This window comes from Pongo abelii, chromosome 18, assembly GCF_028885655.2.
Source record: "Pongo abelii isolate AG06213 chromosome 18, NHGRI_mPonAbe1-v2.0_pri, whole genome shotgun sequence".
Taxonomy (NCBI): domain Eukaryota; kingdom Metazoa; phylum Chordata; class Mammalia; order Primates; family Hominidae; genus Pongo; species Pongo abelii.
The window spans coordinates 21,434,521-21,450,119 of record NC_072003.2 but is presented as its reverse complement, the minus strand read 5'-3'; the positions used below and the strand labels follow the sequence as shown (position 1 = coordinate 21,450,119).

The window sequence follows — 15,599 nt, the reverse complement described above, 5'->3', positions numbered from 1 at the left end:
CTTTACTGTTTAGTGCGTCTCGCTTGACTAGAAGCTCCATGAAAGCAGAGACCCCACCTGCCTCCTTCACCACTAGACCCCCAGGGCCTGGTATGTGGTGATCCCTCAGGGCCCATTTTCATCCTTTCCTCCTCCTCCAAGGGTGGGGACAGAGCATCAGAAGGTCTAGGTGGCCCCAGACCCAAACAATGCTCCTTTAAACGGAAACCAGATTGTGACAAAGGTCAGAGGCCGAAAAGTTATTTCCGCCTTTTATCCCTCTAAATTCTTCACTTCCTGAAAAAACAAACAAAAGCCACTGAGGGCCCTTGGACTAAATCCAGGCCTGAGTTGCTGGGCAGAGGTCAGTCTTGTCCAGACATGGGAAAAAAATAACTCGAGTCAGACAGGAGGGTCACAAGAGAACGAATCCAGCCTGCAAATGGCCTGTGTAATCTTCAGTTCTGTCCAGACCTGCCTCCCTCTGGGGATGCCTTTAAAGGTGATGAATGACCTGGACGAATGGGCTTGGAAGATAAGAGGGAAAAACAAATATCACAGGTCAAATGGTTATTTGTCTTCAAGTTTAACACCATCTACTGGACTGAAAGACGTCCAAAGAATAGTTGTTCAACTATGTAAATTCCTTTTTTTTTTTTTTTTTTGAGACAGTCTCGCTCTGTTGCCCAGGCTGGAGTGCAATGGTATGATCTTGGCTCACTGCAAGCAACCTCTGCTCCCGGGCTCAAGCCATTCTCCTGCCTCAGCTTCCCAAGTAGCTGGGACTACAGGCATGTGCCACCACGCTCAGCTAATTTTAGTATTGTTAGTAGAGACAGGAGTTCACCATGTTGACCAGGCTGGTCTTGAACTCCTGACCTCAGGTGATCCACCCGCCTCAGCATCCCAGAGTGCTGGGATTACAGGCGTGAGCCACTGTGCCTGGCCAACTACATAAATTCCTAACAACGTATCTCCAGAAAGTATAGGCACAACAGCACATGCAGTCATGCCTGTAATCAAGTGCTCCGGGAGGCCAAGGCGAGAAGATCCCTTGAGCCCAGGAGTTTGAGACCAGCCTGGACAACACAGCAAGACTCTGTCTCTACAAAATATACAAAAATTGGGCTGGGTATGGTGGCTCACGCCTGTAGGCCCAGCACTTTGCGAGACCAAGGCAGGAAGATCAATTGAACTCAGAAGTTCAGGACCAGCCTGGACAACATAACGAGACCCAGTCTCTACTAAAACTCAAGAAAATTAGCCAGACGAGGCATGCGCCTGTAGTCCCAGCATTTTGGGAGGCCAAGGTGGGTGGATCACCTGAGGTCAGGAGTTCGAGACCAGCCTGGCCAACATGGTGAAGTCTCATCTCTACTAAAAATACAAAAATTAGCTAGGCACGGTGGCACACAGCTGTAGTCCCAGCTACTTGGGAGGCTGAGGCAGGAGAATGGATTGAACTCAGGAGGCAGAGGTTGCAGTGAGCCGAGATCGCACCATTGCACTCCAGCCTGGGCAACAGAACAAGACTCTGTCAAAAAAAAAAAAAAAAGAGAGAAGAAAAGAAAATTAGCCAGGTGTGGTTGCATGCAACTGTAGTCTCAGCACTTTGGGAGGCCAAGGCAGGAAGATCAATCAAGGCTAGGAGTTTGAGACTGCAGAAGGAAACCCTGTCTCTAAAAAAAAGGTCCAGCTAAAATCAGGGTCCAGCTCCACCACAAGAGCAGCTCCTAGAGCTGTTGAGTTTTGCCTCTACCATTCCAAGTAGTTCCTGCTCCAGACCAAGTCCCACCATCTGGCAGTCAGGTCAGTCCAACCACAGTCATATCAGGGCCCTTCCAGGTTCTTTCATTGAGTGCCCCTTGAGGAGGCTGGAGGAGAGGCCAATGACATTTGCACTTGAGACTCCAGAGTCTAGATTTATAACCACTATGTTACAGCTGCCAGTGTGGCTGCAAGGACACTCCTTTCATTCATTCATTTATTCATTCACAATAGATGTAGCATCTGCTGTGTGCCAGATGCCATTCTAGGTTCTAGGGAAACAAGGCAAAGCCCCTGTTTTCCAAAGCATCCACATTCTAGGAAAAACTGCTACCAGCCTGGCGTGGTGGCTCATGCCTGTAATCCCAGTACTTTGGGAGGCCGAGGTGGGCAGATCACTTGATGTCAGGAGTTCGAGACCAGCCTGGCCAACATAGTGAAACCCCGTTTCTACTAAAAGTACAAAGATCAGCTGGACATGGTGGCATGTGCCTGTAGTCCCAGCTATTCAGGAGGCTAAGGCAGGAGAATCGCTTGAACCTGGGAGGCAGAGGTTGTGGTGAGCCGAGATCACGCTACTGCACTCCAGCCTGGGCAACAGAGTGAGACTCCATCACAAAAAAAAAAAAAAAAAAAAAAAAAAAAAAAAAAAACACTGCTACTAAACAAGAAAATAACCAAACCAGATAGATGACTTCAGGTGGTGGTAAGGGCTTTGAAAGAATAAGCAAGGTAACTAACTGGTCAGAGGAAGAGAGATGGGTGCATTCCCTCAGATAGACTGCCCCAGAGGTCTGCCTCTCCGACATGAGATTTGAGCAGAGACCCAACAGGAAAAGGAAGAGGCTGCTCTATGGCTGGGCATGGTGGCTCACACCTGTAATCCCAGCACTTTGGGAGGCCCAGGCAGGCGGATCACGAGGTCAGGAGATCAAGACCATCCTGGCTAAGACGATGAAACCCCGTCTCTACTAAAAATACAAAAAAATTAGCCAGGCGTGGTGGTGGATGCCTGTAGTCCCAGCTACTCGGGAGGCTGAGGCAGGAGAATGGCGTGAACCCGGGAGACGGAGTTTGCAGTGAGCCGAGATCGCGCCACTGCACTTCAGCCTGGGCGACAGAGCGAGACTCCATCTCAAAGAAAAAAGAAAAGAACCAAGAGGAGTCCAGGCGAAGAGAACAGCAGATGCAAAGGCCCTGAGGCAGAAACAATCTTGGTATGCTGGAGGAACAGGAAGGCAGCCAGTGCAGCTGGAGCAGGATAGGTTAAGGGAGGATCAAGGTGATGAGAGCCTGGAAAGAGGGGCTGGGGTCGAATCACCAGATCCTGTTGGTTGCGATGGAAGAGCCTGGAGTTTATTATCAGAGCAGTGAGAAGCCACTGAAGAGTTGTTTTATGTTTTTTTGTTTTTGAGACAGAGTCTAGCTCTGTCACCCAGGCAGACTGCAGTGGTGCAATCTCGGCTCACTGTAACCTCTGCCTCCCAGGTTCAAGTGATTCTCCTGCCTCAGGCTCCCCGGTAGCTGAGATTACAGGCACATGCCACCACACCCATCTAATTTTTTTTTTTTTTTTTTTTTTTTGAGACAGAGTCTCACTCTGTCGCCCAGGCTGGAGTGCAGTGGCGCAATCTCGGCTCACTGCAACCTCCACTCCCGGGTTCAAGCGATTCTCCTGCCTCAGCCTCCCGAGTAGCTGGGACTACAGGTGCATGCCACCACACCTGGCCAATTTTTTGTGTTTTTAGTAGAGACAGGATTTCACCATGTTAGCCAGGGTGGTCTCGATTTCCTGACCTCGTGATCTGCCCACCTCGGCCTCCCAAAGTGCTGGGATTACAGGCGTGAGCCACCGTGCCTGGAAAGTTTTATGTAAGCAGGGGAGTGATCTGTTTTATCATTTAGAAGGATACACACCTCTTCTTCTTTTTTTAGAGACAGGGTCTAGTTCTGTTACCCAGGCTGGAGCCCAGCGGCACAATCATAGCTTACTGTAACCTCAAACTCCTGGGAGCAAGTGATCCTCCCGCCTCAGCATCCCAAAGTGCTGGATTACAGGCATGAGTCACCAAGCCTGGTCACACTTCTCATTCTTTAAACCAAACCTCATTTGTCACCTCCCCCATCCCCCGCCCCACCCCACGGACTGTCCTATAATGCCCATACAACAGGTCACTGTTTAGAAAGTGCTACAAAGTTACAAACACAGTCCCTTCTGAGCCTCCCACCAATGTTGGTGGGTACAAGGTCAAAAAAAAAAAAATCTCATCTATCTAAGGGGCATAGGAGACTTTAGTTAGAGGGCCCAATTATAGTCCTCCTGAAAAGATGCCAAAAGTCCCCTTAAACACTTAGCAAAGATTCAAGAAAGATGAATCTCACATTCTTTGTATGGGAAATGAGGAACTTGACATCTTCAATATAATAGATTCCACTAAAATAAGATGACGATCAATAGGAACCAACTAAAAAAATACTTGACTAGCTGTTAATGAAAGGCTGAAATTCAGCTGACATAAGCAGTATCAATATTAAGCTAGAAAATAATTCGCATTGAATCCACTCCAACTTTTGTTTTCTGATTTGGGTCTCTTCTAAATTTTTTTTTTCTTCTGGACATTGGGAACAATCCAATTTGAAGGCCTCAATGCCCAAATCTACACTCATGTTTTATTCTATATCCTTGGTTTCTTTTTTTTTTTTTTTTTTTTTGAGACAGTCTTGCTCTGTCGCCCAGGCTGGAGTGCAGTGGCGCAATCTTGGCTCACTGCAACCTCCGCCTCCCAGGTTCAAGCTATTCTCTGCCTCAGCCTCCCGAGTAGCTGGGATTACAAGCACCCACCACCACACCTGGCTAATTTTTGTATTTTTAGTAGAGATGGGGTTTCACCATCTTGGCCAGGCTGGTCTTCAACTCCTGACCTCGTGATCCACCCGCCTCAGCCTCCCAAAGTGCTGGTATTACAGGCGTGAGCCACCATGCCCAGCCCTACATCCTTGGTTTCAGTAAATCTCTATTCTAAAATTGAAAAAGAGAAAACATTGCAGATAAAACTTTACAGCAGGGTCTTGTGTTTTGTTCAGGACAAGATTCGTAAGTTCCAAATGCTACAAGGAACCCTGCCTGAGTGCTGGCAAGTTTCTTATTCTGACTGGGCAGCGGTTGTACATATTTCTGTAGAAATTCATGGAGCTGTATACTTTACTGTAAGTCTACCCAACACAAAAGATTATAATACTTGGCTGGCTACCATTTATTGTGACTGTCTAGCCACAATGCCAGGCACTGTGCTGGACACATCACACGATTCTCAGCTAATCCCCGCCCCATTCTACTCCCATTTTACTGCTGAAGGATATGAGGCTCAGAGAAGGCAAGCCACTTACCAAAGGTCCCACAGCAATAAACAGACAAGGCAGAATTCGGTTTCAAGTTGGTCTAACTGTATGTGAAGGCTGAAATGTCTGGGAGGCAGGCACCTCATACCAGAATGTTAGGCGTGGAGGGGGTGCTCGCAATCCTTTCATTTAACAGATGAGGCTATTGAAAGATTGTCTCGGTCAACAGCTGGAAGACAAACCCACCACGGTGCAGACTGCAATTCTAGTGTCCTTTTGGCCCGGCTGGCTTCCACTGGATTGGATGAGGACGCGTTTGTGGAGGGAGCAGGAATAAGGAAGATCTCCTTCCCACCTGCTGTTCCCCGGAGCCGGGAGCACCCGGCGCCGGGGGTGGGAGGGAAGAGCGGCCAGGCCCAGCCTCCAGCACCCGGCTCCCTCCGTGCGCCCTCGGACCCCAGGCGCACCGTCCCCGCGCGCGCTCCCTGCCGCCCTACCTGGATGGACCGCCGGCTGCCGGCTGGGCCTGCCAGACGGGAGCGCAGTGGCGCTGGACTCACTCATGGCTGCGCCCCGCGCTCCTCAGAGGCTGCCGAGGACCCTCTCCAGCCGCCGCTGCCGCCGCCGCCGCCTCCCCGGCCTTCCCTCGCGGAGCCGGGATTCCAGGTTCCGGCGCTGACCTCACAGAGGCTGGAGTGGGGCGCCCCCTCGAGGAGCCGAGCATCAGGGACCGGAGAGGTGCTGCAGAGCCCGGGAGATCCGGCAAGGCTCCATCCAGCGGCGGCGACAAGCAGCGACCTCCCTGATGTCTCACTGAGCTTAAAAAATAACAATAGAATGGGCGCACTGGGAGCCTAGTCCCCACCAGGACCCGGTACACCCATGTAACTAACATGCACATGGACCCCCTGCATCTAAAATCAAACCTGATCTAATAAAGAAATAAATAACAAAAATAACTGGTTGGGCGTTGTGGCTCACGTCTGTAATCCTCGCATTTTGGGAGTCCGAGGCTGGAGGACCGCATGAACTCACAAGTTTGAGACTAACCTGGCCAACACAGTGAGACCCCTATCTTTAAAATTAAAAAATAAAAAGTCCACACACAAAAAACCCCAAGACTCCAAATCAGTGCATCTAGTAAGTTACCATTTGGGAACAAAAAGGAAACCAAAAAATATATTTGTACATGCTTGTAAATGCCTAAGCTATCTCCCTAGAGGGTGCAAAAAACTGGCTACCTGTGGTAGCCCTGGGTGGGGAGCTAGAGGGCTGAGTGAAGAGAAAACCACGTGCAGTGTTTGTCTTTTACGTTTTGCACTATATCCTCGTTTCATCTCTACCTTTGTTCGTGTGCAGGTTAAAACATAAAATTGCCAGGCGCAGTGGCTCACGCCTGTAATCTCACCACTTTGAGAGGCCGAGGCGGGAGGATCACCTGAGGTCAGGAGTTCGAGACTAGCCTGACCAACACGGTGAAACCCTGTCTCTACTAAAAATACAAAATTAGCCTGCCATGGTGGTGCATGCCTATAGTCCCAGCTACCAGGGAGGCTGAGGCAGGAGAATCGCTGGAAACCAGGAGGCAGAGGTTGCAGTGAGCTGAGATCACGCCACTGCACTCCAGCCTGGGTGACAGAGGGAGACTCCATCTCAGAAAAAAAAAAAGAAAGAAAGAAAGAAAAAGAAAAGTAATTGCTAAATATAAATAAATGGGGAAAATGGAGAGAAATCTGTGCAGATTTTGAAATCATTTACGTAGATACTTCAAGGATGGAGAGCTTAGCTCCCTACTCCTTAAGTGTGAGTTGCCCATAGTGACATCTTTCCAAAAGAGTGCAGTATGGAAGTGGTAGTGGAAGAGGGTGGGGGTAGGCTTTATATTAGATAATACCTGACAAACACTGTCTCAGACAGATGATCAAAGTTAACATCAGCCGGGCTCGGTGGCTCACACCTGTAATCCCAGCACTTTGGGAGGCAGAGGCAGGTGGATCACTTGAGGTCAGGAGTTCGAGATCAGCCTGGCCAACATGGCGAAACCCCATCTCTACCAAAAATACAAAAAAATTAGCTGGGCATGGTGGCGGGCGCCTGTAATCCCAGCTACTAGGGAGGCTGAGGCAGGAGAATCTCTTGAACCCAGGAGGCGGAGGTTGCAATGAGTCAAGATTGCACTACTGCACTCCAACCTGGGCAACAGAGTAAGACTCCATCTCCAAAAAAAAAAATAAGTAAATAAGTTAACATCAACATTAAGCCATGAGGATAGTGTGCACCCTTCCTATGATGTGATGAGAAGGGCACTTTACCCCTGTGGTTATAAGAAAAATATCAGACAAATTCAACTGAGGGGCATTCTACAGAATACATAATTAGTATTCCTCAAAACGGTCAAGGTCATTTAAAAAAAAAAAAAAAAAAGGAGGCTGGAGACTGGGTGTGGTGACTCATGCCTGTAATCCAAGCACTTTGGGAGGCCAAGGCGGGTGGATCACAAGGTCAGGAGTTCGAGACCAGCCTGGCCAAGATGGTGAAACCCTGTCTCCACTAAAAAAATACAAAAAATTAGCTGTGTGTACTGCTCAAGGAAATAAAAGAGGATACAAACAAATGGAAGAACATTCCGTGCTCATGGGTAGGAAGAATCAATATCGTGAAAATGGCCATCCTTCCCAAGGTAATTTACAGATTCAATGCCATCCCCATCAAGCTACCAATGACTTTCTTCACAGAATTGGAAAAAACTACTTTAAAGTTCATATGGAACCAAAAAAGAGCCTGCATCACCAAGTCAATCCTAAGCCAAAAGAACAAAGCTGGAGGCATCACACTACCTGACTTCAAACTATACTACAAGTCTACAGCAACCAAAACAGCATGGTACTGGTACCAAAACAGAGATATAGATCAATGGAACAGAACAGAGCCATCAGAAATAATGCCAAATATCTACAACTATCTGATCTTTGACAAACCTGACAAAAACAAGAAATGGGGAAAGGTTTCCCTATTTAATAAATGGTGCTGGGAAAACTGGCTAGCTGTATGTAGAAAGCTGAAACTGGATCCCTTCCTTACACCTTATACAAAAATCAATTCAAGATGGATTAAAGACTTAAATGTTAGACCTAAAACCATAAAAACCCTAGAAGAAAACCTAGGCATTACCATTCAGGACATAGGCATGGGCAAGGACTTCATGTCTAAAACACCAAAAGCAATGGCAACAAAAGCCAAAATTGACAAATGGGATCTCATTAAACTAAAGAGCTTCTGCACAGCAAAGGAAACTACCATCAGAGTGAACAGGCAACCTACAAAATGGGAGAAAATTTTCGCAATCTACTCATCTGACAAAGGGCTAATATCCAGAATCTACAATGAACTCAAACAAATTTACAAGAAAAAAACAAACAACCCCATCAAAAAGTGGGTGAAGGACATGAACAGACACTTCTCAAAAGAAGACATTTATGCAGCCAAAAAACACATGAAAAAATGCTCACCATCACTGGCCATCAGAGAAATGCAAATCAAAACCACAATGAGATACCATCTCACACCAGTTAGAATGGCAATCATTAAAAAGTCAGGAAACAACAGGTGCTGGAGAGGATGTGGAGAAATAGGACCACTTTTACACTGTTGGTGGGACTGTGAACTAGTTCAACCATTGTGGAAGTCAGTGTGGCGATTCCTCAGGGATCTAGAACTAGAAATTCCATTCGACCCAGCCATCCCATTACTGGGTATATACCCAAAGGACTATAAATCGTGCTGCTATAAAGACACATGCACATGTATGTTTATTGCGGCATTATTCACAATAGCAAAGGCTTGGAACCAACCCAAATGTCCAACAATGATAGACTGGATTAAGAGAATGTGGCACATATACACCATGGAATACTATGCAGCCATAAAAAATGATGAGTTCATGTCCTTTGTAGGGACATGGATGAAATTGGAAATCACCATTCTCAGTAAACTATCGCAAGAACAAAAAACCAAACACCGCATATTCTCACTCATAGGTGGGAATTGAACAATGAGAACACATGGACACAGGAAGGGGAACATCACACTTCGGGGACTGTTGTGGGGTTGGGGGAGGGGGAGGAATAGCACTGGGAGATATACCTAATGCTAGATGACGAGTTAGTGGGTGCAGCGCACCAGCATGGCACATGTATACATATGTAACTTACCTGCACATTGCGCACATGTACCATAAAACCTAAAGTATAATAATAATAATAATAATAATAATAATAATAAAAATTAGCTGTGTGTGGTGGCAGGTACCTGTAACCCCAGCTACTCAGGAGGCTGAGGCAGAGAATTGCTTGAACCCAGGAGGCGGAGCTTGCAGTGAGCCGAGATTGTGCCACTGCGCTCCAGCCTGAGCGACAGAGTGAGACTCCGTCTCAAAAGAAAAAAAAAAAAAAGGAGAAAAAAGGAGGCTGGATGCAGTGACTCATGCCTACAATCCCAGCACTTTAGAAGGCTGAGGTAGGAGGATGGCTTGAGCCCAGGAGTTGGAGACTAGCCTGAGCAACATACTGAGACCCCATCTCTCCAAAAATTTTTAAAAATTATCTGAATGTGGTAGTGCATGCCTATAATCTGAGCTACTCAGTTCCTGGAACACAAGTTAAAACGCATTAAAAACTATGGAAATCTTAATAAAGTAGGGACTTCAGTTAATAGTCATGTATCAATCTTGGTTCATTAATTGTGAGAAATGTACCATATTGATGTAAGATGTTAATAGTAGGGGAAACTGGGCGTGGGCCATGTGAAAACTCACTATCTTATCCTCAAAGGTTTTCTGTAGATCTAAAACTATTCCAAAACAGAAAATTATGTGTGTGGGTAAGTAATTTCCTGGCTCAAAATAAAAGCTATTTTTAATTTATTTATTTATTTTGAGACAGAGTCTCACTCTGTTGCCCAGGCTGGCGGCAGTGGCACAATCTTGGCTCACTGCAACCTCTGCCTCCCAGGTTCAAGCAATTCTCCTGCCTCAGCCTCCCGAGTAGCTGGGATTACAGGCACCTGCCACCACGCCAGCTAATTTTTGTATTTTTAGTAGAGATGGGGTTTCGCCATGTTGGCCAGGCTGGTTTCAAACCACCGACCTCAAGTGATTCGCCCGTCTTGGCCTCCCAAAGTGCTGGGATGACAGGCATGAGCCACCGTGCCCAGCTGATAAAAGCTGTTTTTATTGTGGTTAAGGGTAAGGTCACTGGATGGGAACCTGGTTTCTGATTATTTCCTATGTGAGCTGGACCATGTGCCACAAACTTTCTGAGCCTGTTTTCTCATCTGTAAAATGAGGATATAAGACTAGAGCTTAGGTCCCAGGGCTGTGGCAACAACAACTGCCTAGGGGCAGTCTAAATTTCTGTTGATAGGAGAGGGGTTAAATAAATTTTGACACATCTGTCCAGCAATTACATACTACACGGAGATGTATCGAAAATTATATTTATAGAAGGTATATTATTAAGTGAAAAAGCAAGGTGGAGGCTGGGCGTGGTAGCTCATGCCTATAACCCCAGCATTTTGGGAGGCTGAGGCAGGAGGGTCACTTGAGTCTAGGAGTTTAAGACCAGCCTGGGCAACATAGTGAGATCCCTATCTCTACAAAAATAAAAATTATCCAGGTGTGGTGGCACACATCTGTAGTCCTGGCTACTTAGGAGGCTAAGGCAGGAGGATTGCTTGAGCCCAGGAGTTCAAGGTTCAGTGAGCTATGCTCATGACACTGCCCTCCAGCAACAGCGAGACACCATCTCAAAAACAAAACAAACAAACAAACAAAAAAAAAACCAAGATGAACAAGTGTATCAGGTAAGCCACGATTTGGGTTAAAAAAAGCAAGAATATATATGTATCTGTTTGTAAATGCAGCTTACATCTCAGGATAAGGGCAGGGGAATTTTTATTAATTACCCCTTTTTTTACTCCATAGACATATTACTGATACATACTCAAATGTTAAAAAATGATCTTTAAACCTGTGGCACAGAGGGAGTGTCAGGAAATGATGACTATTTCTGAGAGACAATTCCTCCCTCTTCCCTTCCTTACTGGAGGCCACCTCCCAGCCCACAGTCCCAGCCTGCAGATCTGGAAAGGGATGGGTGGAACCCAGTTTTTCTGCATATGGAAGATGGAATGTGATGGAGGCGAGTGGTGACTGTGCAGTGACCCTAGAGAGAAGACCCAGCACTTCTTGCTGGCTGCACCTGGCACCTGGCCCTGGCTTGGCTCTGCATCCTGAGCCAGAGAGAACTCAGTTATTTTTCCAGGAGCAGAAGAATGAGGCAGGCTCCCGAAGGAGACTCCTTGCTCCCAGGAGACAATTTTACAGGAATCAAAATAGGATAGTTCTTAAGGAAGCAAGAGTCACTAAAATCTCCTGTTAGAAGGAATAGAAGAGGAAGAAGGCAGACAGATGGATACAAAGAAATTCAGACAGAAGGATGGTGAGTAGGACAGAACGACGGGCAGAATTATCAATTCATGTGATGCTTTCTTTTTTTTTTTATTTTTTGAGACGGAGTCTCGCTCTGTCGCCCAGGCTGAAGTGCAGTGGTATGATCTCAGCTCACTGCAACCTCTGTCTCCCTGGTTCAAGCAATTCTCCTGCATCAGCCTCCCAAGTAGCTGGGACTACAGGCGTGTGCCACCTCGCCCGGCTAATTTTTTGTATTTTTAGTAGAGACCGGGTTTCACCGTGTTAGCCAGGATGGTCTCCACCTCCTAACCTGGTGATCCGCCTGCCTTGGCCTCCCAAAGTGCTGGGATTACAGTTGTGAGCCACCGCGCCCGGCCAATTGTTCTATCTGTTTCTCACACTAGACTATAAGCTTGGTGAGGGCTCCCTTTTACTATTAGGGGGAAAAACAACAACTGTCACTTACTGAGAACTTACTCTGAGCCAAACGCTTACCACATGCCCCTTCATTTACCTTCATCCTCTCTAAGACATCAGTAGGAAGCTTCAACTCCATGTTATAGAGAAAAGAACCATGGCTCGGAGGGAAAGTGGAATCTCTCCTCTCTGCTCCTTCCCTCCAGCGGCTCACCTCACCCAGCACCACCACCCCTGCCAAGGCAAGGTCGGCCTCCTGACCATCTCCCTGCCTCGCCCAAGTCTTGTGCATCAGCACTCGGAGCAAACCTCTCAGAAAAGGAGGTCTAGGCACATGTTCTCAAGACCTCCTGAGGGCTTTGTCATGGGCCATTGTCACTCATATTTTTTTAAGAAATTATATTAATGGGCCTGGCGCAGTGGCTCATGCCTGTAATCCCAGCACTTTGGGAGGCCCAGGTGGGTGGATCACTTGAGGTCAGGAGTTTGAGACCAGCCTGGCCAACATGGCGAAACTCTGTCTCTACTAAAAATACAAAAATTAGCCTGGCATGGTGGTTCATGCCTGTAATCCCAGCTACCAGGGAGGCTAAGGCAGGAGAATCACTGGAACCCAGGGGGCAGAGGTTGCAATGAGCCGAGATCGTGCTACTGCACTCCAGCCTGGGTGACAGAGCAAGACTCTGTCTCAAAAAAAAAGAGTAAATTCCTGGCCCCATCATCTTTGGCCTTAATGCAGGTTGTCCTGATACAAACTGGGACCCCGGACACCCTGCATCTTTTTCCCTTCCTCCCACCCCCACCTACTGTCATTCCACACATTGTCTACAACAGAAATGCTTTGCAAAATGTAAACTTCTAAATAAATGTTAATGCCATAGCCGTGGCTATGTAAGACTTAGAATTGTGGGATTGTTGCCAGGCTCGGTGGCTCACACCTGTAATCCCAGCACTTTGGGGGGCCAAGGTGGGCAGATGATGAGGTCAGGAGATGGAGACCATCCCGGCTAACACGGTGAAACCCTATCTCTACGAAAAATACAAAAAATTAGCCAGGCGTGATGGCACATGCCTATAGTCCCAGCTACTCAAGAGGCTGAAGCAGGAGAATCACGAACCCAGGAGGCAGAGGTTGCAGTGAGCCGAGATCACGCCATTGCACTCCAGCCTGGGTGACAAAAGCAAAAACTCTGTTCCCAAAAAAAAAAAAGAAAAGAAAAAAAAGAAAGAAAAGAAATTGTGGGATTGCAAAATGGACCAAAGGAGAGGGCACTAGACACACCAAAGGAAACGATCAGTTCCTCTCACAACACTTCTGACACCAAATGTGTGTGTGGGTTTTTTCCTCACACCAAATGTATTAGTCCATTCTTACCTTGCTTTAAAGAAATACCTGAGACTGGGTAATTTATAAAGAAAAGAGGTTTCATTGACTCACGATTCTGCACATTGTATAGGAAGCATGGCTGGGGAGGCCTCAGGAAACTTACAATCAAGGCAGAAGGCAAGAGGGGAATGAGATGTCTCACATGGCAGGAGCAGGAGGAAGAGACAGAGAATGAGAAGGTGCCACACACTTTTAAACAACCAGATCTCAGGCCGGGCACAGTGGCTCATGCCTGTAATCCCAGCACTTTGGGAGGCCAAGGTGGGCAGACCGCCTGAGGTCAGGAGTTCAAGACCTGCCTGGTCAACATGGTGAAATCCCATCTCTACTAAAAATACAAAAATTAGCACGTCTGTCATCCCAGCTACTCAGGAGGCTGAGGCATGAGACTCACTTGAACCTGGGAGGCAGAGGTTGCAGTGAGCCTAGATCGCGCCACTACACTCCAGCCTGGGCAACAGAGTGAGACTCCATCTAAAAAAATAATAATAAGAGAGAGAAAGAGAGAGAGAGCAAGCTCCTGAGAACTCTCTCATGAGAACAGCACCAAAGGGAGAAATCTGCCTCCGCCTCCATGAACCAGTCACTTCCCACCAGGCCCCACCTCCAACACTGGGAGTTGCAATTTGACATGAGATTTGGGTGGGGACATAGATCCAAACCATATCACCAACCACTCTTTCAACTCTCCTGACACCAGCTGGGCGACCTACGATTCAATTCAATTCTGACACTACCTACCTTGAGTAGAGTCAAACTTCACAGATAAAGGGCTCAGTCCCACAAGACTGCCCTCATTTCAGACGCCAGTTGCAAAGCCTACGCCTCCAGTGCTTCTGACTGACACGGCTACAAATTGGGGGTTCCCATGACCCTCTCTTCAGGTTTGATAATTGCCTAAAACAGCTCACAGAACTCAGGGAAGCACTTGAATTACATTTACTGGTTTGTTATGAAAGGTACAAATGAACAGCGGGAGGAAGAGAGGCATAAGCCAAGGTATGGGGAAGGGGCGTGGACCTTCCACGCCCTCTCTAGGCATCCCCGCAGCACCTCCGCGTGCTCACTAATCCAGGAGCTCTTCAAATTGTTTAGGGTTTTTAATGGGGGTTCCATTATGCAGGCACGATTGGTTAAATTCACTGGCCATTGGTAATTGAACTCAACTTCCAGCCTGTCTCCCCTCTCCAGGGATCGGGGTGGGGCTAAAAATTCCAACCCTCTAATCATGTTGTGGGTTTCTCTGACAACCAGCCACCATCCTGAAACTGTCTAGGACCACAGCCACCAGTCAGCTCATAAACTTACGAAAAGAGACTTATCAGTCTGGAAATTCCAAGGGTCTTAAAAGTTCTTGCATCAGGAACCAGGGATTAAGACTAAACATGGCTGGGCATGGTGGCTCATGCCTGTAATCCCAGCACTTTGGGAGGCCGAGGCAGGTGGATCACCTGACATCAGGAGTTCAAGATCAGCCTGGCCAACATGGTGAAACCCTGTCTCTACTAATTCCAAAATTAGCCAAGCATGGCAGTGGGTGCCTGTGATCCCAGCTACTCGGGAGGCTAAGGCAGGAGAATCTCTTGAACCTGGGAAGCGGAGGTTGCAGTAAGCCGAGATTGTGCCACTGCACTCCAGCCTGGGCGACAGAGTGAGACTCCATCACAAAGAAACAAACAAACAAAAAAGACTAAACATAGCAAAAGATGCTCTTATCACCCCATCACTCAGGAAATTACAAGGGTTTTAGGAGCTGTGTACCAGGAACCAAGGACAGAGACCAAATATATATTTTTTAAATTATGTCACATGCACCAACAGATGTATACACATCATTTTAGTTCATTTATAGTAAAAGAATTAGCCGATGTTTTTGCTTCTCTGAATTTTCACAGATCATTGAAGTTTGCTATTAATTTGTTTGCTTTTCTTTTTTTTTTAAACCCATTTGGCTGGTTTGCCTAAACAAAACCTTTGGCAAAATGTTTTCTTCCTCTTCCAACACATTCCCTTACTTATCTTAAAGTCCTGGTACCTGCTGATTGATAAAACGTTGCTGTAAAGACCACACCAACACATTCCCTTACTTACCTTAAAGTCCTGGTACCTGCTGATAAAATGTTGCTGTAAAGACCACAGTTCTTTTATTTGCCAGTAATGATAACCCAGTCTGATTTGCTTAAGAGATAGTGGGAATTCACTGGAAAGACACTGGGTGAGATGCAGCTGAGTTTAGAAGGA

At 46.9% G+C, this 15,599-nt stretch overlaps 1 protein-coding gene across 2 annotated transcripts in view; it reads right to left on the bottom strand.

Moving 5' to 3' along the window:
• The window catches only part of TMC7 (transmembrane channel like 7), a 78,766-nt gene extending 72,984 nt beyond the window's left edge, over positions 1-5,782 (bottom strand). For both annotated transcript variants that reach the window (XM_024241417.3, XM_024241418.3), the window contains exon 1: positions 5,583-5,782. In XM_024241417.3, coding sequence (XP_024097185.2) covers positions 5,583-5,649 — 67 coding nt within the window. In that variant the 5' untranslated portion in view covers positions 5,650-5,782. The remainder of the gene's footprint in view (positions 1-5,582) is intronic.
• Between the last annotated feature and the right edge of the window lie 9,817 nt (positions 5,783-15,599).